Source organism: Episyrphus balteatus, chromosome 3, assembly GCF_945859705.1.
Source record: "Episyrphus balteatus chromosome 3, idEpiBalt1.1, whole genome shotgun sequence".
Lineage (NCBI taxonomy): Eukaryota > Metazoa > Arthropoda > Insecta > Diptera > Syrphidae > Episyrphus > Episyrphus balteatus.
In genome coordinates, this window is record NC_079136.1 from 36,875,943 (window position 1) to 36,900,560 (window position 24,618).

The 24,618-nt window shown below is 31.3% G+C and overlaps 2 protein-coding genes across 13 annotated transcripts in view; one reads left to right on the forward strand and one right to left on the reverse strand.

Annotated features, from left to right (window-relative positions):
* LOC129913862 (polypyrimidine tract-binding protein 3) overlaps window positions 1-24,618 on the reverse strand; it is a 525,860-nt gene that overhangs the window by 138,749 nt on the left and 362,493 nt on the right. The window lies entirely within an intron of this gene.
* Window positions 1,203-4,073, forward strand: LOC129913864 (uncharacterized). The gene is made up of 2 exons (XM_055992810.1): window positions 1,203-3,259; window positions 3,321-4,073. The coding sequence occupies exons 1-2, from the start codon at window positions 1,775-1,777 to the stop codon at window positions 3,741-3,743; spliced, it is 1,908 nt and encodes a 635-aa protein (XP_055848785.1). The 5' UTR covers window positions 1,203-1,774; the 3' UTR covers window positions 3,744-4,073.

Here is a 24,618-nt window from a genome sequence, read left to right on the forward strand (position 1 = left end):
AAAATCAATCTAAACCACTTTGAATCAATGGAAAATCACTACATTTTTAGCCTAAAGTGGAAAATGATTGAATCAAAGTAGCACACATTAAATCAAAGTTGTTCACACATTAAAAAAATAAAAAAAGTAAAACTGGCATCCGCTGGGGATCGAACCTGCTATACCTGGGTTGACAAGCTTGTGCTTTACCACTGTGCCATCTCACTTAAAAAAAATTGATGTGACAAACTGTAACTTAAGCATAGGACTACTTTTTAGAAAATTAATGAATATATTTTTCACCATTGATTCAATGTAGAACGGATTTAAAATTACTATGCGTTTTTTCTCTGGGTGTATCAGAATAAAGTTTTTTACGTTTGATAAACCTATATTTTGGGAACAAGAAAACACAAAAAAAAAGTTTTTTAGTTTAAATATTTCATTTATGATTATAAACAAAAACCAAATGAAGTCAATGTGCGCACTCTTACCCCAAAGTCAGGGTAAGATCGCGCAAAATCTTGGGTAAGAGCGCGCACATAGTTTTAATAGGAATCTTGACAGTTTACGTGAACTAAATTTCTAAAAACTTTATGTTATACTTAGTTAAACAAAACTTTGTTTCAAAACTTCCAAGTTTTCACTAAAATTAATGAAAATATAAAAGAAAAAACAAATTAAGTTCAAATACAAAAACTTAAACTTTATTTACAAAATAAAACAAACAAAATAATATTTCTAATTAAATTAAAAGAAAACTGCCTTTCTTTTTTGAAATTAAGGAATAAAAGCCTTCGTTTCTCAAGATTCAAGTTTGACATTTCTCTGTCTTGTTGAAAAAAGAAAAGTTTAATATGGGAAGAAGTGCGCGCTCTTACCCACAAAAGGACTGCGCGATTTTACCCACAAAGGTACACACTCCCGAAGGTTATCACTTATTGACGTCTTACTAAGCGCTGATTTCCTCATTTTCAGTTTTAGTTTTTTTTGGACACAACTCGAGAAATAAGCAGTGCGCGCTCTTACCCACTGCGCGATCTTACCCCAAATGACTCTACCTTGAAAATAAGTACCGTAAAACCGGGTGATTTTGGCCTGGCGGGTGACTTTGATTTTGACATGGACACTTTTTTAAAAAATTGTTAATATATGAAGGATTTGTCTGATTTTTTCCAAGTTTCTTTGTAAATTCGTATAATTTGATGAATTTAAAAGTGATCATACTAGCTTTATTTAATTAAAATTAGAAATTAATTTATATTAAAATTTAGTTTTCTTCAAAATGCTAAAAAAAAAAATACCTGAAAATGTTGGATGGGTTGAACATATTGCAGAAATAGGATTGCCAAATGACTTTAACTCCGTTATGTGTATTGCTTTGCAAGTTGAATTTCTTTCATTCTACTCTTGTAACTATTTCACAAAAATTAATTTTAATTTTTATATAAAAAATGCCATATGGTAGGGTGACTTTGGCCGGCATATCGGGTGACTTTGGCCGGGTGGCCAAAGTCACCCTCTTAATTTTTGCACTAGACTTTGTTTTTATATATTATTATATATTGACAAAACTTATATTTGGCAATATAATAAGAAGGTTATCAGATCATGCATATCAACATTTGGCAGCACTAAATTGTAGTTATAATGTAATACACATATGCAATGTTTGGCAGCACCAATACATAATTTAAATGTAATCACCATCCTGATGCTTGCTATAACAACCACCAGCATACACATATAAAAGGAAGTTCATAAACTTATATGAACATTTTAGAGAAGAATTAAGATGCCGAACACATACAAAAGGACGGGGTTCGAAAAGCCTTACAAAAACTATACCCCTGAAACATTGGAAGATGCTTTATTACAAGTTCGAGAAGGGAAAATGTCATTAAACAAGGCCGCAAAAGAGTTCAACATCTCAAGATCCACGCTCCAAAACAAAATTAAGAAGCTTCACACAAAATCTGTTGGTGGGCCAACCGCTCTTTTGGAAGACGAAGAAGCCTGCATCGTAAAAATGCTTCTAACAACGAGTAACTGGGGATTTCCACTTTCAACCCTCGATCTTCGCCACATCACCAAGAGGTTTCTCGACAGAAAGGGCAAACGTGTTTCCAAGTTTAATAACAATTTCCCAGGGAAGGATTGGGCACATTCATTTCTGGAAAGGCACAAAGACCAAATAACTTCTCGAATGTGCCAAAATATTACTCCAGCAAGGGCAGCCATATCAGTCTCAACAATGTCTAGCTACTTCAACAACTTGGAAAACAGTTTGGAAGGTATACCACCTGAAAACATCAGCAACTATGACGAAACCAATTTTACAGACGATCCAGGATCCAAGAAAGCCATTTTCTCCAGAGGCGTTAAGTATCCAGAACAAGTTATGGCCCATTCTAAAAGCTCAGTTTCTCTCATGTTTTGTGGCACAGCAACAGGACAGTTGTTGCCTGTTTACGTTGTTTATAAAGCCAAAAATGTTTACAAGAACTGGATGGAGGGTGGTCCACCTGGCTCTCGATATAATGCTACATCTCATGGTTGGTTTGATAACAGGGTATTTTCCGATTGGTTTCAAACTATCTACCTCCCTTACGCCCGGAGGTTAACTGGTCCAAAGGCAATCATTGGTGACAATCTTTCGAGCCATTTTTCAGAAGATGTTATCAAACTAGCTGAAGAAAATAATATCAAATTTATTTGCCTTCCCCCCAATTGCACTCATATTGCTCAACCACTAGACGTAGCATTCTTTCGACCTCTTAAAACATTATGGAGGAAGACTTTAACAGAGTATAAGATTGCTAACTCGAAAAACAAAACAGTGCCGAAAGATGTGTTTCCTAGGCTTCTAAAAAAAGTCTGGGACAGGTTACATGAGAACGACAAGGCAAGAGAAAATTTGATATCTGGCTTCCGGGCAACTGGAATTTATCCATGCGATAGGCAACAAGTTTTAAGTAAACTCGACAAAACTGAATCAAGAACAAATAATACTACCAGCAACATGATGAACCTTAGCGATTCAGTATTGGACTATATGAAGAGCCTTCGGACCCCGGATACCTCAACCAGGAAGCCAAGAAAGAAAAAAGTTAACACTGAACCAGGTGCTAGTGTCACTATGGCGGACTTCACATTATCGTCGAGCGTTTTAACACATTCTCCCAATGTAGATGCACCCGATGATGTCACTGAAGAAATGTCCACGGATCAGCCCGGCCCCTCAAAAATAAGTCACAGACGGAAGCCAAGACGCCGCAAGGCAAGATTATATTTCATTATTTTATTGATGAAATAAATTAACTAGGTTTGTATGTTAACAGGTCATCGTTTCATCAGACTCCTCAACCATCAATACCACTCTAAACTCGCTCCAGTCTTTGTCTTTGGATGACTCGGACAGTGTTAACCTCGCTTCTTGGCAAGAGCAACAAATTATGATTGACGAAGATATGATGGCCAGCGAAGAATCGTCCATAAAGGCTGGTGACTATTTTCTGGTCAAGTTTCCAGTTAAGAAAAAATTAACATTTTACGTCGGCTGCATCTTAAATGTTGATAACGATGAGGTTACAGTGTCATTCCTGCGAAGAGGTGCTGGGTACAGCTTCATATACCCAGAAAAAAAAGACGTTGCACAAGTCACCAAAAGTGATCTGGAGAAGAAACTTCCTGTTCCAACGGTTGACCGCAGAGAGAGACTATTTTTTTCCATATCATTTGAAGGATATCAAAATTTATGCTAATTTTAAGGTTTTGTTTTTTTTAATCAAATAAAAACCCACATGTTTTAAAAAATCTGGTCTTTCATTTGGGGTGGGTTAGACTGACGTGGTACTTGTAGTTGAACTGCAAATATAGCAAACGTCCTACCGGCCAAAGTCACCCGGAATGGAGGGTGACTTTGGCCACCCATATTTTGGCAAATATCTATAGAACTGTCGGACAGATTTCTTCAAGATTAATCATACCTATAGAATGAGCGAAGTAGGTAAATTGGTTGAAATCTTCATTTAAAAAAAAAAATTATTGCAAAAGTTATTCACATTTGAATTTGAAAACGTGCCAAAGTCACCCGGTTTTACGGTAAAAAGACAAAAAAAAAAAATCACCCTAAATAAAAAAAAAATAAAATTCAGGTACACTTTTGGGCTAAATCTTTATGAAAAACCTACACAAATAAATCAAAAGGTACTTCCCCAAAGTAGCGATGAGATTTTAGCGAAAAATTATAGATACATTACGTTTCATTCATTTTTAATAGCTCAAAAGGATCCCAACCGCACGAAATATACTTATATAGGTTAGGTACTACTACCCTCTTCATGCCTACTCTACAAAAAACGTTAGATCTAGACGTTGTCGTTTTTGGTCGTTAGAACGACGGACGAGCTTGATACTAAACCACCCACTACCACACCACTTCACTAAATTGTAAGTAGATGGAACTGACTGATGGGGTAGTTGGGGTGTGGGTGTTTTTGGCCAGGTCATAGCACAGAGACAGAAGGAAAAGAAGGAATGGGCTCATTAAAATTGAAACTTGAAATTATTTTCTTGTTAAATAATAAAAATATCAAGGCTCCCCTAGAAACCCAAAAAAGGAAGAAACCCCATCCAAGAAGAGGTATATATATTTTTTGATAGGGGTATGGGGGTCATAAGATAGATTGTGTTTGGCTTATTTATTATGCTTGACCTAAAATTATTTAACATGAAGGATGAGTGGATAAGTAAATGAAGAGTAAGAGTTGTTAATAAATCTAGATGGGTTTTTTCTTCATTTTTTTTTTTTGTGCAAGGAAAATTGGTTTAAGGGCTTAACAAAACGATTGCAGACAGTTGGGGTCCCAGTTAAGCACTTACCTTGACTGGATTTTGTAGTTAAAAAAAAAAAAAAAAAAAAACAGAAGTGAACAGAGGGGGAGGGAGCGTTGAAATGATAAATGCAGAAACAAATGAACGAACGAATGAATGATTGTTAAATAGATGAATGCTCGTAGTGATGAAGAAATATGGATGAACGAAACTGAATGAAAACGAATGAAATGAATAAAAACGAATAAAATGAATAAAAATGAATCAAAATGAATAAAAATGAATACAAATGAATAAAAATGAATAAAATGAACAAAAATAAACAAAAATGAATATAAATGAACAAAATGAATAAAAATGAATATAAATGAGTACAAATGAATAACAATGAATACAAATGAATGCAAATGAATAAAAATAAAAAAAAAACGAATAAAAATGAATAAAAATGAATAAAAAGGAATGAAAATGAATAAAAAGGAATGAAATAAAATGGATGAAAATAAACAAAATGGATGAAAATTAATGAAATATAGATGAAAATCAATAAGTTGAGCAAAAATTTATAAAATAGACTGAATTGAATGAAAATGATTGAAATTAATGAAAATTGAAGTGAATTTGTATAAATCCATATCCATATCGTGAGAATCCTTAAACAGAACTCGACATGATAAACCAACAAAAACATTCAACAGATGTCTCTCGTTAAAATCAATTAGACTTAAAGTTCTTACAACTAAACAAGGGATTTAAAGGGCCTTAACATTTTCTAGGAAAAGATTTCAACTTCAAATGTCAACCACCCTACATCTTAGGGTTCATGATTTCTTCTACTTGATTTCTTTTACTTCTTCTTTATTTTCGATGAATTTCTATAAGATTGTTGTTTTTGACAGACAAACAATCACAACAAGAAAAAGAAGCTTATATAATGGTTATCGTCTTCTAAGAAAAATGGTCACCCCTCCCCAATAACCATATATCAAAGGCCGTCTCATACATAACATATATCTTTCATATTATTACTTAAGGATGGTGTTGAATAATTTTTGATGATGATGCACACACGCTTTAAGAAAAAAAAAACAGCAGGTCCTCCTTTTAAAATACGTTTATGACTTTTAAAAAAATAAACAAAACAAAAAAAAAAAAAAAACATATTTTGAAAACATTTTCATGTACCTTTAGAAAAAAAAGAAGGAAAATTGTGGATAAAGATAGGAGGGGGGATGGAGTATTATTTCCTTTAGGGTTTTTGGCTAGAAAAAGAAATACAGCTGGTTTTATAAAAAAGGACTTAAAAGTTATGACTTGGCTGTTATTTATTTTGCTTTTGGGATGAAAAACAATATCAACAATGTCATATATGCTTGTGGGCACACACCTAGACTAGAAAATGACATCGACCATGATGATGGAAAAAAATGAGAGAAAAAAAAAACGCCGGAACGGTGAATGTTAAAGTCTCGGGGGATGTTTATTCGAGCTAAAAATAAAAAGAAATAATCATAAAAAAAACTTTCATTTATTGTTTTTTTTTTGCTTTTTTTTGTGTGTCTTCCATATTTTCCTGACACATCCTGCTGATCTATTTTATTTGTTCAAATTGAATCTTCACACAGATGAGCTGCTATTATGTGTGTTTTAAGACGACAACGATGTGTACCAACCTTCTAACATTGATGGCACACCCTATATAAATTCTCTTTTCTCTCTGACAGTCAAGGAAGTTTAAAGATAACGTCATACAGCATCATCGTCGTCTCTCAAATTCGAACCCAAACCCTAGAAGAAAAAACCCAAAGCCTAAACCCATACACCCCAAAACCATATGTAAACATAATCGATTTAGTTTGCCTGAGGTTATTTGCCAAAGAGTAGCCACATACAATAGACACAAAAGGTAGTAAAGATGATGATGATGATGATATTGGTATATTCTCTTACCTATATAAACCGAACATTGATTTATGTGTTATTCTTGTCCTGGGGGCTTATTAAGTTTGATAAAAATCAAAGACTCTCAAGGAGCAGCAGCAGCAAACCCTCTCTTGGCCAAAACATAATAACAACAAATATTGCTTCTCTCCATATGGTTCCGATATGCTTATATGGTGAAGAACAATTTTCCAATTACGAAACAATTAGGGTAATTATCTGATGACAAACCAAAATCCATTTAAATATAATCAAGAGAGAGAAAGAGAAACTTTGATGTGGTAAAATATATTTAAATTAAAACAGGGTGACTCTGTGAGGAGAATTCAAGGTTAAATGAGTTAGGAGTTTCGATTTAATTAAATTTTACTGGATTATCACAATTTGAAATCAGGAAAGATTCTTTTTTACTGGGTTTCAGAATATTCTTACTATAAAATTGTGAAGAGGTGCAGTCAATTGGAGGTGGAGTTGGTTCACTTCCAGTAAATTTTTTTACGTTTTTACTGTAAATTAATAGCAAAAAGTACGTATTTTAAATGGAAAATAAACCATGAGCATTCACGACTGTCTGAGCTCTGAACAGGTCTTGAAAGCAGAAAGGAAACTAACTGAAGTAATTTATTTTTACTGGAAATAAGGTGGCCAGTACTTCTATTTACTTAAAGAAAACAAACTACAGTAATTTAAATTTACTGGATTTAAGCTTTTAGTCAGTTTCTTGCACTGTTTGGCCTATTTTTTCTACCATTTGCATAGAATAGAAAAAAGAAGAATGTAGTCAATACATTTATTGGCCACAGCAGTAACGTTAAAAAAAAACTGAAGTCACTTATATTTGACTGTAAAGTACTAAAAAATAAATACTGGGCAGTTAGTACAGACAAAAGTGTTAATTAATTATTTGACTGAAAGTAAAGTTGACAACAGAAAACTTTTATTTTGACTGGATTTTGTTATGCAGTCAGTTTTGTTGAGGAGAGTGACTGGATTTAAAGAATAAATCAACAGAAATGTGGCTAAATAAGACTTTGAACAAGTATTTTACTGATTGATACTGATCAAAGTAAAGTTTAATTTTTGTTTGACTGGATTTATGTTTGCAGTTAGTTATTTTTTACAGAACAATGCGATTTATCGAATGAATCAAAAAAAAAAAACTATAGAAAAAATAAAATATATAAGACTTAAGACAGTTAATTTACTGATTAACAGTAGGTACCTAAAACTACAGAAGTATCAGTATAATTATACTGCAGTTAGTAAATTTTTGGTCAATTCACTGTTTTTATTGACTGTTCGCAGTCAAAATATTCGTATATTAACTACCACTAACAGTTTTGTATCCAAAGTACATATTTCTGATAGCTTACAGTTTAAATAAATTTTGACTGCTCTTCCAAAAAATACTGCAGTTTTGAAATTTATCACCTTTTAATTTGTATTTAAATTTAATTTAATATTTAAATTAAATATTTAAATTTAATTTAAATATATTAATATGAAACACCCTGCTTATAAGATTATTAACAGAATCTTCTTGGGAAAAGAGGAGGGGTGGAGTGGGGGAAGGGTATTATATGGGGAAACAAATACCTTATTATTCGACGATGTTAAACCAATTGAATGCATTATGTTTTTCTAATGAATGAATATCTTGTAGCTAATATTCAAACTATGAAAGAGCAATGAGGGGGGGGGGGGGGGGAACGGCTGTTGTCAATAAAGGGATACAAAACCTCATCAAAAAGCCCAACACATCACAGATAAGTATTTCTACTTGTTGCATTCTGATTTTATCTTAAAATGATGTCCTTGATTCTTAGAAACGAAACAAATCCTTTCTTAGCAACAAAATTAATGGTGTGTTACGAAAATAGATTTTAACAGTAAGGTGTAAAATCTTTTATTGAAGGAGAAAAAGAAATTTTATGTGTCCTTAGTGTCTTTATTTTCTTTAAAATTGTATTGCGTAGGTAATATTTTGAAGATTTCTAAATAATTTTGAAATAAATGAAGAAATGTCATTACCATGGCTCATCTCACGGGTTAATATCTCAATATCTATTAATCCTCAACTTTAATCTAAAAAGACATTTCTTATGAATTTTATTCATAATAATAAACTGCTCTATTTATAATTGGTTTTCAATACAAATTTATTGGCATTTATTGTTTAAAACGCTATTTATTTTATTTAATATTAACTGAGTTGACGTTTTAATTGCAGATGTAATTTAAAAAAAAAAATGGATTTTATTATAAAAAACGTTACGATTAACAAAGTGAAAAATTTCAGATCCATAACGCAACTTGTCAAATTTTCCTTCCAGGTCCCAGTTTTTTCAGCAGAAACTGACAAAATTACCAACCCAAATCAAGGATATTGTTTTCATGACAATTTTATGGCTTAAAGTAATCAGTATGTTGAGTTTGCTTGAGTCGGTCATTAACGTGGCAATTTTTGAAACTTTCTAGCAATACTTTCAATTCATTTGCAGGATAATTTAATTTTGTACAACACTGTTGTTGCACTTGTTAAAATCCTACACACATCAAAGAACCGCCTTTGTCACCTAAAGACCCCTTAACCAAAGCTCAAGTGTGTGCTTGTTTTTACTTGTCTGAACTGAAGGACTGCAATAGAGTTATTGGTGTCACATGTATATGTGCGTGTGTGTGTGTGTGTATATGAAAAGTGCATAAAGGACACACATTTATTTTCAATTAATGAACTAGTCAAGGGCTACACAAAACCAAACCGCACATTTCTAATGCTGTAAATAAACTAAATTCCAACCACACAAACACAAACATACACAAGTCACACACACATAGAGAAAACTATATAAAGTTGCAATGAAAATCGCTCTAAGGGATACAAGGATATCTTCATCTTTCATCTATCTCATATAAATAGAAATGTATTTGTGACTTTAGTTTACACATACACAGAGATGTAGCGGTTTAATGCACATACAACTTGCAGGCTGTATAGCAGTAGTCAGCTACACGGTATATAGTGCTAGTGCTCAAGATTGTAAAGTATAATTCAAAAAGGGAATTGAATATGAAACTCGAAGGGATATCTTCATTTAATCCCCTGTGTTGGATGCACAACTTATGGGGTATAAAAGGCAGCACACACAAAGCTGTTGACAGACCCGACAAACGCCACGCGCTATATGAATATGGATGCTTTGGAGAGGGACTGGAAGGAGGAAGGAAAAGGATTATCTTGGGTGTCAGATGAGAAAATTGAAAAATAAAAAAAAAAAAAAAATGAAATATATATAAAAGGGCTTTCCTCTTGCTTGCTTTATGCCATGCAATAACATAAAAATGACACATCACATGAAGAACTACAAAGAAATCGTGATCATTTCTTTTTTCATCTCAATTTTTTTTTTTTTTTGTAACAATCATTTTTATAATCTTTGAGAATTGGTTGCAATTTATTTTTAAATGCATATCCTTTTTTTATTTCTAAAAAAAAAAAATTGTGTTGAGATTGTTAAAAAATGATGTTTAACTAACAATGAATTTGATGGAATTCTTTGGATATTGATTATTTTCTTGAAAAAGACTAGAAATTGATGAAATGTTTTATCGAAAGCCAAAAGAGGACAATCAAAACCTTTTAAACAATACCTAATTTGCCAAATTATGATAAGTAGTTTAGAAGTTATGCAGGAACAGTAACAGAATACCATCTTAAAATTAGGTTTAAAGGGATTTTATCTAACAAATTTTGGGTAAAATAAAAATATATAGAATAGTTTTCTTTAAAAGAAATATGAATCTATAATTTTGGGACACTAATGCCTTGAGAACTTTGAATGCAAAGCAAAGCTTCCGAACAAATATAGTGCCGAAAATCTTTGGAAAACTAAGAGTTAAGGAGATCTTTAGAAATAATTTAGAAATTTGTCATCTGAGCAAACTCGGAGTAAGGAAGATACAATTTTTTAGAAAGAGGGTCAAATTTTAGTAAAAAAAAAATTATACGACCAATACATACATTCAGAAAAAGTTTTTTGGGTGAATCGGACCTTTGTCTGGCAAATTTTAATTCTTCGAATCCAATATTCGAATAAAAACTTGGAGAGTGAATGTCGAAACTAACAGTTAGAGGGGTACTTACCGCAGAAAATTTGAGTAAATACAAAATTTAGTAGGTAAATGAATAAAGCGGTCTTAAAACTTACGAAGAAGTAGAACTCAGTAGCATAGAGTTTTTAACATTCCTTCGTTTTTGTGAAATGAAGGAAAAGACTTTAACAGCTTTTTTGCAAAATGAACAACCAACTTTTCGATTTTCGACAATATCAAAAGCTAAAAAAAAAACCTGTTTGTTGTCGTTGATTTTTTGCCCTACATAGATAAATTTGCTACAATTTTTTTATAACAATCTTCAAGTGAATAAAATTACCTACAATTTGACATAAAAAGAGTCTGTGTGCGTCTAATAATTTTCATTTTATTGCCTTCCAAAGATAGTCAATTTTTGTTTAAATAGATTTTTCATTCAATATGATGTTAGTTTTATGGAATTTTGACTCTCAATGTCCTTTTTTGTGCTTGTGACAAGCCAAAAAGTTAAGAGGGGATAGACTTTCAGCAGCTTCTTGACAAATGACTAACCCAACTTTGCAATTTTCCAACAAAACATTATAAAAAAAAAATTTTCCTGAAAAGATTAATTTTGATAAACGTTTTGTACATCCATTTTTAAGTAAATAAAATGACCTTCAAATTGAGATAAAGTGAATCAGTGTAAGTCTAATAATTTTCAAGATAAAGCTTTCCAAAGTTAGTGAATTTTCGAAATCGATTGGAATATTTTTTTAGTTTTTGAAATTTTTGAATTTTATATAAGTTTGTTTTTTTTTTTTGGAAATTGATTGGGTTTGAATGAAAGTTAAAAATAACAGTTAAACAGAACATAACCAAAAATTCAATTTAAAATAACAGCATTTGGTTGAAGATTTGCTGCCGTAAAAAGATGTTAATAAAATTAACTACAATTTGAGATATAGACATATAGTGAGTCCCTGTAGGTCTTATAGTGTTCAAATTGTTGTTTTGCAAAATTCAGATTTTTTCGAAATTGATTTTTCATTCAAAATTATGTTAGTTTTTTTTTTTTTTTTGAATTTTGGCTCAAAGTGCTTTTTTTTCTATTTTATGTTTGAATGAAAGTTTAATCTTGAAATTAACAAATCCATACTTTCGTGCTTATAAAAATTTCAAAATCACAATGCTTGTCACTCATTTTCTCAGAAACTACTGAACCGATTTACTTGAAACAAATTTTACTATGTTTTTTATAATTATAAGAAGGTTTTGACTGCTTCTGTTTTTTGTTATTATTTTGTTGGATATTTAACTTGATTCTTAAAAAGCTTTTGAAAAACAAGTCAAATCGTAATGAGATGTTCACAAAAATTGACATCTATCCACTTTCCATAAAAAGTGACATCCAAGCATGTGAATGAAATTCAACCATTTGAATGTTCTAAAAATACACTAAATTTTCAAGGTTTTATTTTTCTGCCAAAAAATTCACTGAACCAAGTTTTTCAAAGGACGACTTGGTGACGACATATATACAACTCTTCATCTTAAATTTTTTCAAGCTTAAACCATTCTTGTTCTAATCAAAATACCGTAAATTTTCTTTTTACAGATTTTTCATCAAGGATATCTAGAGACTTTATCTACTATGCACTAACACTTTCACAAAAAAAAAAAAAATTATATCACAGTGTCCTACAGAGAGATGACACACGAGTAGGTACAGTACAGATTCCTTTTAATGAAAGCAAAAAAAAAAAAACAAAAATTCACCAAAGTGAAAGCAGTTAGAAAAAGAGAACTTGGTTAGTAGTTCATCATCACGGGAGTTTGTCTTTGATATATGCTAGACCTACTTCTCACTTGACATACAGCCTAGACCACCACCTCTACTATAGCTATATGGAGAGATATGACGAGTGCAGTCAGAGATACATAAGATACCTTTGCTTTTATGAAAAAAAATCTCCATATAAACAGGGGTAAAGAAAAAGAGAAGTGACATGAAAAAATAAAAACAAAAAATACATATCCAAGTCAATGTTGTGGTTATCATATCGTCATTCGTCCTCGTGAGTATACCCAAGAATATCGTCACTCCTATCGTCATCATCAACAACATCAACATCACCAACACCATCGTCATCATCATCAACATCATCATAATGGTGGTTCTCATCATCATCATCAACAGAGTCCTCATCATCAAACCAGCGAACGTCGGAATCACCCGAGTGTAACCATAAGGATTCGTTTATGTTAAAAAAAATGAAAAAAAAAATAATAATAACGGTACATGAAAAAACCCTATAAAAACACGTAAGTATGTGTAGTTGGGGAAGTTTTTTTTTTTTGTTGATTTTTTTTTTTTAGAAGACTGTAGGACTTGAAGTCCAAGTCAGTTGTGAATGTGACACATAATTTTCCATTTTCCGGTAGAAAGTACCTAGAAGTACTCCAAAGTTTACGTAATTTTTTTCCTTCTTTCTTCTTTTTTTTTTTTTTTGGTTGACAGTTTTGTTGGTTTCGCTTCGACTCAATTCCACACGTGCATATAAGGTGAATGACATATACTGTCGCGTTGCGGTGAGAGTGGGTGGGTGAGTAGAAAAAAACATTTAAGGAAATAAATGTCAAAAAAACAAACCTTACAAAAATATAAACTAAAATACAGTAGAAAGAGAGAAAGAGAGTGATAGTGAAAGAGTGAGAGTAGAGGTGAATTCTTTTGAAGATTTAAGTCTGTGTTTTTTTTTTCTTGCTTAGAGCTAAATAATTAGTAACTTGAACTACACACTTAAGAAACAGGAAAGCACAAAAGTCCATCAAATAGCAAAAATACAAGGATTACAAGGAGCTAGTAGAAGAAAAACAAAAAAAAAAAACAGAAAAGAAAAACACATCCTCAGCTGAGAAATATTCATAGGTAAGCAAAATGTAAACATTGAAAGGACGACGAAAGGACGATAGTACAAGTAGGTAATACAAAATAGTAGGTATATATGTTCTGTACACACGACTGCATCACAGAACCACACACACACACAAATGTAAACGGAAAACACACTTAAGGATTTTGTGGAAAGAAAGTAAAAAAAGGACGAAAACAAAAATCTTTTCATCATCATAACTCATCATTTCCACGCACTAACAGTACTCCATCATCCTTCAGGTGCATTAGTATAAGTTTGTGTGTGTTTTCATGAATGTGTTAGCGAAGAAAAAAAGGGGGATGAGTTGTCGTTGTTTTTCTTTCTCATATCTCTAAGAATAGTAAAAACAAAAAAAAAAAACAACAAGAATAACGAACAAACAAAAAAAACAACATCACACACGGACAGAGAGAAAAAGATAAATAGTTCTGCAGCCAGCAAAAGGTAACGCAAACATGAGCGATGAATCTAAGAAGGAAAAATAAAAAAAAAAAACAAGAAAAATAGGAAGAAAATAAAAAACAACAACCAAAAGTGGAAAAGCTTAGATTCAGATGGTTTCCGAGTTCTTTTTGCTGACAAAAAAAAAAAAATACAACCTGACATGTACCTGAAGTGCCATTTAAGAAAAAAAGGATATGTAAACGACCTTTTGATTTATTTTTGGGATTTTTGAAAACTATCTTTAAAAAAAATTATGGGATTTTGTTTAAAAATGATTCACCTTAGTTCAGACAGGAGATGAGAATGGAATTAAATTTTTAGAAATCATCAAGTTTAACTATCTGCGGAAATTGTTTTAATTTGATTAATAAGAAAATAATGGTTTTCAATGGTAATTCAAAAAATTTAATGTTTTTGAAAATACATGACCTAGTATTACCTAAATGACAAAATTATAGTCCACCCACTTATCATGCCACAGCTAATCATGAAAAAAGTAATCATGGATAGCCCATCAAAGGCTAGTTGATGATAGGGAACATTTAAAAAACAGTTTTTAAGAAAAATAAAAAACAAAAATGTCCTTTCCAAGAGAAAAGAATTCAAATAAATTGAAGTAAAAATTTGTGATGAGCTGTCTCATGTTGGGCTGTCCATGATGAGTTGTCATATTATGATGATATGTGCTGTGATATATTGGGTTGATTCGCCTCCGAATCATGTTTTAATGATTCTTTGGTTGATTTCGGCTTCCCGTTTTTTTAGAAGTGATGGTCGTTCCGCTGTTTAGCTGGTTTTCGATATAAGCTCAAGGCAAAACAAACGGGCAAATCTGGAAAATCAAAGGAGCTGCACATCACGAAAGAATTAAACAAAAGGTTACCACTCGCTGGTGGAAGAAGCTGGCGTTGAAAGTCGACTCAAGACTGGATTTAAATAACATTAAAATGTATCATAAAGTACTTTATTTATAAATTTTATTTTCGGTCTATACCTTTTGTATTTAAACCCTTAAAAGTACTTGATTTGACTTTAATCAATCTCAATTGATAGATGAGGGTTTAATTTTCTATGAGTGCTGTTTAAATTTTTTTTTTTTTTTTTCAGTTCATATACTTTAGCTATTTATAGAGAACCTACTCAAAAGTAACCTTCAATTAATTGGCTTTTCTTTGACATTGTCTCTAGTACCCTTTTCAAGAAGTCAACTTAACCACGATGGTTGACATTTTTCATATGTAAAAGGTACTCATTCGAGTACGGTATAGTATTTTAAAAATTATATTCAATTTATCAAGTTTAATACGAAGAAACCCTTGTGGGGTTATGAAATAAAAAAGAAAAATAAAAAAAGTTTGAGTTCGAAACTTTTTTCAAAGAAACTATGTTCATTCCCAAACCGTATAGTACCGACAGACAAAGAATATGAAAACTGCAAAATTTTACTGAAAAGACTATTTGTAGGACTAGTTTTTTAGTGCTCAATTGAACCAATATAACTCAAACGAAGTAAGGAATAAGTTTGTTATTAGAAGCTCTGTGCAGAAGGCTAAGTAAAAAGCATAGACTAAATACATAAGTAAACCACTAAATTTTATGAGTTATCTTGTCTTCAAAAAGACTTTTCACCTTATTTCCAATTGAAATTTAAAGAAGTTGCAATGACAGTCAAAAAAATTTTATTAAAGCTTAAAGTTACATAGATTTGACAGTTTTATGAAATCACCGTTAAATGAAAATAAGAAAAACAAAACAACAACAACGTCCATTTTTCAATTTTCTACTTTTCAAAATTTTGGTGTAATATATTTTTCTCTAGGCACTTTTCCTTTTTTTTTTTTTTTTTGTTTTTTACATTTGTAAGCTTCTATAAGTTCTATAGGTCTATTTTTTATTTTTTTTTTCATTATTTTTCGGCTTACTTTTGTTGACTCCGTATCTTATATCTTAAAAAAAAAAAAAAACAACGAAAAAAAAACACATTAGTGCTTTTCTGTCAAAAACACATTAATCATTCTCGCGTGTCTAGGATTGTGTTCCCACTCAAAGAGATCCTCCTTATATACCTACATTTTACCTAGCGCAAAAAAATAAAATACACCTTGAAGCATAAGCATTAGGGTGGGTCAAAAAAATCGAAATTCTTTTTTTTGATTTGGTACTCCGAAAAATCGATTGCTGGACCCCTCTAGAATATACACACCAAATATGAGCTCTTTATATTAATGGGAAGGTCCTCCGCTTTGCAATTTTCCATTTTTACATCAAGCTTCTACTAAAAAAAAAATATTTTTTTTATTAATTGACTTTTTAGCAAATTTCTTTTCAGATTCTTGTAGGAAATTGAACGCTTTACAAAAAAGGCCTAATACACTTTTTTCGTTTATCTAACCGTTGAATAGATATTTGAGGTAAAAAAATCGAGAAAATCTTTAAAAATTCGTTTTTTGGTCTTAATTTTGTAACAAACTGAAAAATTATAATCATCAAACGCGCAAGACATATTCTTGTTGGAAATTGACTGCTCCACAAAAAAGGTCTTGTTAACTTTTTTCATTAATCTAACCATTCTAAAGATATTAGAGGACAAAGTTAAAAAAAAATATAAAAACTTTTTATATTTAAAAAAAAATTCCAATTCACTGAAACTTCATTATTTTCCAATTAACCAGATATATTCTTGTAGGGGCTTCAACGTTCTACAAAAAATTCCTTGGAATCAAATTGATTGCTTTAACCGTTTAGAAGATATTCGTATCCAAACCAATACTCACTGATTTCAATAGTTTTTTTATGACCCGTATGCATTGCGATTTGGATACGAATATCTTCTAAACGGTTAAAGCAATCAATTTGATTCCAAGGAATTTTTTGTAGAACGTTTAAGCCCCTACAAGAATATATCTGGCTAATTTGTAAATAATGAAGTTTCAGTGAATTGGAATTTTTTTTTAAAATATAAAAAGTTTTTATATTTTTTTTTAACTTTGGCCTCTAATATCTTTAGAATGGTTAGATTAATGAAAAAAGTTAATAAGACCTTTTTTGTGGAGCAGTCAATTTCCAACAAGAATATGTCTTGCGCGTTTGATGATTATAATTTTTCAGTTTGTTACAAAATTAAGACCAAAAAACGAATTTTTAAAGATTTTCTCGATTTTTTTACCTCAAATATCTATTCAACGGTTAGATAAACGAAAAAAGTGTATTAGGCCTTTTTTGTAGAGCGTTCAATTTCCTACAAGAATCTGAAAAGAAATTTGCTAAAAAGTCAATTAATAAAAAAAATATTTTTTTTAGTAGAAGCTTGATGTAAAAATGGAAAATTGCAAAGCGGAGGACTTTCCTATTAATATAAAGAGCTCATATTTGGTGTGTATATTCTAGAGGGGTCTAGCAATCGATTTTTCGGAGTACCAAATCAAAAAAAAGAATTTCGATTTTTTTGACCCACCCTAATAAGCATAGAAAAGTAGCTATGTACGTGCACAGGAAGGAAGAAAAAAAAAAAAAAACAAAACTTTTGTCATTTTCAGGACTTTTTATTTAACAGGGCACGCAAACAATTGACGTACAAATCTGCTTTTCTCAAGAAAACTCATTTTCACACACAAAATTGTATCGCAATCTAATGCTAACACATACAGAGCTGTGTGTAAAATTTTTGTCAACAATTTCGGGGAAGAAAATATTGTCAGAGCTATAGCTATTTTATTAAATCGATAATTGTAAAATATCGATAAATATATCTATCGATATTTACTTTCGATTATCGATTAAAAAGAATTGGAATTTAAGAAACACAAAAACTACTTAATCAACAGTTACTGAATTCGATAAATATATTCATCGATATTTTTCGATTATCGATAGCAAAATTGGAGCTTTTTAAAAGTTGACTTCGAAACTATATTTTATTTTGATAAAAAATTTATACAAATATATCGATAGTTCTTAAAAATATTATGTTGAAAACTTTTTGATAGAAGACTGTTCAAAATATAAAACTAAATCCAACTTGAGGAAATTATCCCAAAAAATCGTTAATACAAAAAAATATTTTTTTTTTTTACAAATCACTGTTAAACCTAGAAAAACCCAAACGAAACGAAGAAAAAAAATCACTCAAGTGAAACTTCGTTGTTTATGCCTCGTGCGAAACAATTTAAATTTTCTTTTCCACATCCAAGAGGAGGACTAGAGGGCTTTTCTCGAAGGATATAAACGCACATTTGCACCTTGTTTTTTTTTTTTTTTTTTTTTGTATTCTTTGCTTATGTTTGCATCGCTCACTGCCATATACCGGCAAAGAGCTAGTGGAACTTTTTAATTTACCTAACTCGACAACGATGCGCAACAGTGCTTTGGATTGTTTTCCACCCCACACAATTCCGCCTTTATATTTTTGAGAAATTTAGTAAACTGGAAAAAAAAAAAGAAAAACGAAATCAAATTGGATCAAGAACAAAATACACAAAAAGGATAAACTCACGAGTCGATCCTAGACAATAAGATGGTGACATACAGAAGAGAGACACAAAAAAAAAAGGATTTTCCTATTTATTTAGCTTGTCATCCTTTTTTTCGATATTTCGAGTTTGATTTAACTTTGAGCCTCGTTTTAGTGCGAGTAAGTGTCATCCAAGGTGTGACGAATGTTTTGTGTCCATAAGAATAAGGTATAACAGGCTATAAAACATATACCGAACGAAAGGACGAAAAAAATAAAATTAATTTCGTATCCATGATTGCCCTCTGATGTGCCACATTCGTCACCACCATGTCACCAAGGATTTTCTATTTTTTTTTTTCAAAGAAGGTTTTATATTTCAATCATAAATGAAATGATGGAGGGGGAGGTGACGGTGGGAGGGGAAAGAGGTCGAAATAACATCCCATTTCATTCATAAGGACATCGTATAAAATTGAAAGGCATCATAGCGAAGCATCTGTTATAAATTCTTATTTTTTTTTTTTTTTTTGTGATCTCCTTGTTTTAAATTATGTGTCATACTTGGAGGATTCAAAATTGTTGTCCTTATTGAGTTACAAAATGTTGTAATACTTTTCAATAAAAAAAACAAGAAAAACAAATTTTGACGTTTCTTTCAAAAAATTATTATTATGTGAAAGACAGGACATAACAATCCTGTCAGAAGCTCTGCTCTCGCCAACATCAAAAATGAAAAAAAAAAAAATAGAAAACTTTATAAGGATATTGATGTCCTTGCGTGTGAAGAGGTTTTATATTCTATTTTTTTTTTTTTTTCGTTTTAACTTGCTATCAGAAGTCCTTCGGGAGAAGAGAAAATTCATTTTGTGATAATTTTTAAAAATTAATAATACATTTTTTTTCCTCATTCGCGTTCGTCTTGGCGGCGATGTTCGAAAAAAATGGAAATATAAGGATACAAAGTTTTTTGTGAAAGAGAGAACGTCAAGTTAACTTTTATTAGTATTTTACTCATTTAGGTATGATTCCTGGAAGGCAGGATTTTCTTTTTTATATATTATTTTTGTTTTAGTTGAAGCAGCATCAAGAAGCAACAGCCGGTTACTAAAGGTACAAGGATATACAAAAAAAGGACATTGAGAGTGAAAATATGATAATAAAATGAAGAAGGGGGCAATAGCGCTGTCCGCGTAAAAAATTTAACACAAAAAAAAAAAAAGTTTTAAATTACTTGTGCCACCTAATGCAGGCAGATTGAAAAAAAAGAAGTAAAAAACGTGGAGCAGGAGGAAGTTAAAAATATAATGGTGCCGGTATACTTTTCAGAAAATAGCTAGTAAAAATAAATAGCTTTGGCAATTTGTACTTAGCAAAGTTTATAGAGGGATAACATTGGATACTTTGTGCTTTTTATATAATTTGTGTGACGTGTCATTGATTGCAGATGGGATACCTTTATACCTAGTTTATACCTGCTCTTTTTATACTATGAATTAGTCTTGACATAAAAAAAAAATAAGACATCCAATCCGTCTTCATCAAGTGCAATTAAGAATAGAATGAATATATAGGAACTTTTGGGTAATGTTTTATATTTTTTTGTGGGAAGCTGATGAATATTCCATCTTGTGGTTTTGATGGACAGAAGAAATAGGTATACTTTTGAGAGATCAAAATGGAAGATATTTATTTACGCAAAATATTTGGTTTATATTTCTTGGGAAAATGGGACGACAGATAAGTAATTTACTTATCAAGTCATAATGACAACATTTTAAATTGAATTATATTTTGACATAGTGCTATTTTTTACCTATATCCATTACTTAAGAAGCATATTTTTTGGTTTTTGAGGGAATACAAAAACAGGATTTTAGACTTCAGAGGAATTTGAAACTGAGATTTTCGTGCCTAGATGTTGAAGATTTTACTACTAATAAATGAAGACTTAGAATATGGTATTCGTAAGCACAGTATTATTTTGAAAATGCAGTCAAATTTATTTTATAATAATTTATTTCATAAATATAAAAAATCAGACCATAATATCGAAAAAAAAACTGCAGTCACATGAATACCTAAGTGTTGACTGACATTAATTTTGACCGGGAATAAATGCTACGAATTAGTGATTTATAAGTAAGGTCAATAAATTGTCTAAAAGCGGTCAAAAAGTTGTGGATTCTCTTTCCTATAAAACCTGAATGCAGTACTTGAGGCGTTCAAAATAATAAATTGGTCAAATCCACTTCTCTAAAGGTAGTATGTTTTAAGGTCTTAAAAATTATGGGTTTGGTTTTATATATAATAGAATGAAGGAAAGGAATTCTATGGATTAGAGCTATTGATCTGTGAAACATTTATTTCAAAAGTTCCTTTAATTCCTGAGAAAAAGCTCTTCAAAGTTCCAATATAATTCAGAAATGTCAAATAGACTTGACCATTTTGATCAATTGATAATGCACTAACTTTATTTTGACAGTGACTTAACAAATAAAAGCATTCAGAAATTTTGCAGGAAATTAACTGCATTTTACAGTCATATCAAGATTAAGTGTTTAAATTGAAGAAATCGAGTAATCTCAAATACTGATGAAAAATTGTCTGTTTTTGAAAATTGATCTGGTTACCAACCAGATAGGTCAACGGATCTTTATTATTTTTGAAAGCAGGCTTATTAGAAACTTTAGCTTACTAGCAAAAAATACTATTATTTAGCTTGTTTCTAACGAAATATTAGTAACTGCTTCCAATAGGAACTTATGAAAAAATCGGTATCAGTCATAGATTTTTCAGTAATAGTTATAGATGTTATCAGTTTGGTTCGATAGTAGGTTTTGTTAACAATTATGTACGTTATTTGATTGAAAAAAGTATTTAACATTATTAAAATAACTATTTCGTCTTTTATCCCTAGAAAATATAGAATTAGTTATCAAATACTCAGTAGCAGATTGCAGGCAACAAAAATTAACTATTGATTTTCCAGAAAAAGTTACAGAAACAAACAGTTTTCAATAAATATCGGATTATTTTGATAAATGAATTATCGCTTGTTTCAATAGTTTTTACCAAAAGATGCGTACTTTCTTTTGAAATTCCGATACTATTGACTTGTTGATAGCAGTTACTGTTAAATCTAATGATTTGTCAGTGGTTTAATGTATTGAATATACATTTTTAGGAGTCCTATTGATAATTTGGATTTCATAGTTATAATATTTTTTTTCGGTAAAAGTTGTCGAAATAATTATTGAAAGAACGTTTAGAATTAGTAAGTTCTTCTACTTTTTCTAGAACATTTTTTGAAGATCATATTATAGTGGTATTTTCAAAAAAATTGGTATTTGTGAGCAATTTTTTGGCAACTTTTTCCAAATAATTGAAATCTACTACTAATTAGTCAGTAAACTTTTCCAAACTAACTACTATCTATTGTTTCGCTTATATAATTTCAACAGTGTTATTAGCTGTTCAGCAACTACTGATAAGCCAACTACTACTTAACGAAATAATATGCTTTTCGGCTGAAGAAACTTGAATAAAGAGTATTTCATCTGTTGGTACCACGCAGTACCGATTATTTCGGTAAGTTCAGCAGGATATTCGGTAGTTACTAGAAATCAGTAACTAATAGAAATAATTGATAGTTCAAAGTACCAATTTTTTCGATGACCCAAAATTTTGTAGGTGCACTAAATTCAATGCAGTTCTTTTTCAGTTATTTTGTGAATTACATCAAACCATATCGCTAGCGACTAATGAAATAAAATACAGTCGATATTCTTTCATTTTTCATTATTTTACATAGAAATAACCGAAAATAATCAATTCAACATTTGAAAATCGTATTGAATAAAAGATAAAAGACCAAATCAACCAGCACAATATTATTCAAAGTTTTTCTTTTTTTCCATAGATTGAACAAAAAAAAAAGATAAAACTTTACTGCAACAACTCTTAACCGCCCATAGCCCATATGCAAATATTTATAACACAACACAGATTTTGCCGATACATCCTTTAGAAATTCCAAGAACTAGTAGAAAACACTACCACAAAAACACACAAACACACGCGTGTTGCGGGCATCCTTTTGGGCTGAATCTCTGTTGAACTATGTAGTATAGTCCCCACTTTTCCGCATCATATATACCTATGAAGTCGACGATGAGAACGATGAGTATATTCGAATATGAGTCCTGATATCAATATTTACCCTTTTAAACCCCATCAGCTAGCTAGCAAGCACAGGTGAATGTTTATTTTGCTTCATGAAACAGGGTTAAAGTTACTGTAAGGTATGAAATACTAACGGTTCACGGTGCATATGATGCACCACATCACTTCCAACTACCCTCTCTATACAATATCGTATAGAGGTTGGGGGTTTGGGAAAGAAGAAAAAGGCAGGCCAAAAGGACGACAACGATTCACTGTTATAAAGTTCTTGGAAATATACTATACGTATACATGTATTGTACATAGTTCAGTGGGGTCTAAAAGGACGACACAAGGCGACACACACATTATAAAGGGCGCGATGTTGGAAACGGAAGCATGACTGAAACGGTACATGTAACCATTTTCATTTAATTAAAAACTCCCGCTATTTACTTTTCTGGTGTTAAATGAATGAACGGGCAAAACTTTCGTTTCGTTTAGTTTGACTTGAAAGAATGGATTGGCTCTGCAGCAATATTGTTTGTGTGAAAGTAACCGGTTGCACATGGAATAAACGCTGCTCTGTGATAGTGGAGAAGAAGAAAAGTGGTGGCATCGTGTCGGTGAAAAGAGAAAACGAAAAAAAAAACACGAACGATGAAAAACAAAAGGATGACAATTTGAAAATATGAGAAAGGATGTGGATTGTATGGACGTTACTTTGCTGCAAAAGCACCGTTAAAGTATAGATGTAAAACTACCCTCGAGTTTCCTTCCCCAGAATATGTAGAAAATTTTACCCGTTTTTTTTTGTTCTATTTGATTCGTTTTTTTTGCACTTTCCCATGAAACATCTGTGCAACACCAACAGGAATTTCGCCGCCCTAACGATGAATCTCATATATGAAATTGCTATACAAGAAGAGGGTTAAATTTTGTGGGCGTTTTGTGGGTGGATGGAAGAGGGGATTGTAGTAGGGTTGGAAGAAGAAAAAGTCGAATGTCGAACGGTTCAGTAGTTTTAGTAGCAAATGTGCACACATAAACTGGCTTTTAATCTCTATGATAACTAGAAAGTATGTGTGTAACCACATGAGCAAACATGCACTTCGAGGACATAGAGAAAAAGAGAGAGAGAGAGAAAGGTAGTTAACTTGGTATATCATATGATGGCAGAGACGGGACAACGGGGTTGAATATAGGGTTAAGTAGATGTATCGTTGGGATATGAGGGTTGAAAGTGGGTTAAGTATTTTAATTTTCACAACCAACGCCAGCGCCCAGTGCTTATAGAAAACTTTGATATAAAGCTCTACAATGTACGAGTATGTAGTACCTTACATTCACAGAGTAGGTAGGTTTTTTTTTTATATATGGTAAGACAAATACTTAAGCGATAACAAACATACTGACTGATGATGGAAACAAAAAAATGAATCACGTTTTGTGGGAGTGTATGAGGTTCATGACATGTGGCATGTTAGTTTGAATTTTATCTGGGAGAACCAAATTATGCATATGTAAAAAAAAAATACGAGAAGTTTGTTAGGTTTGTTTGATTGGGTACTGACATGGTTTTTGACGTTTTATAAAAGTTTGAAAAACAAACACAAAAAAGGCTTAAATTCAAACCTTATTCCATAAATTGGTGTTATAAAATATTACAGCAGTATTATAAGACCAAAAGAACTTACTGCTTTTTATAACTATCGATTCTTTCTTAATCACTTTTAATTCAAGAATTGTGGAATAACTCTGAGGAAGATTATTTAGCAAGAATCTGCACAAAAT

Bases quoted from the DNA above. Each gene is read 5' to 3' on its own strand.
- LOC129913864 (XM_055992810.1), top strand. From the start codon at position 1,775: ATGCCGAACACATACAAAAGGACGGGGTTCGAAAAGCCTTACAAAAAC. The intron at 3,260-3,320 runs GCAAGATTATAT...GTATGTTAACAG, and splicing joins GGAAGCCAAGACGCCGCAAG to GTCATCGTTTCATCAGACTC.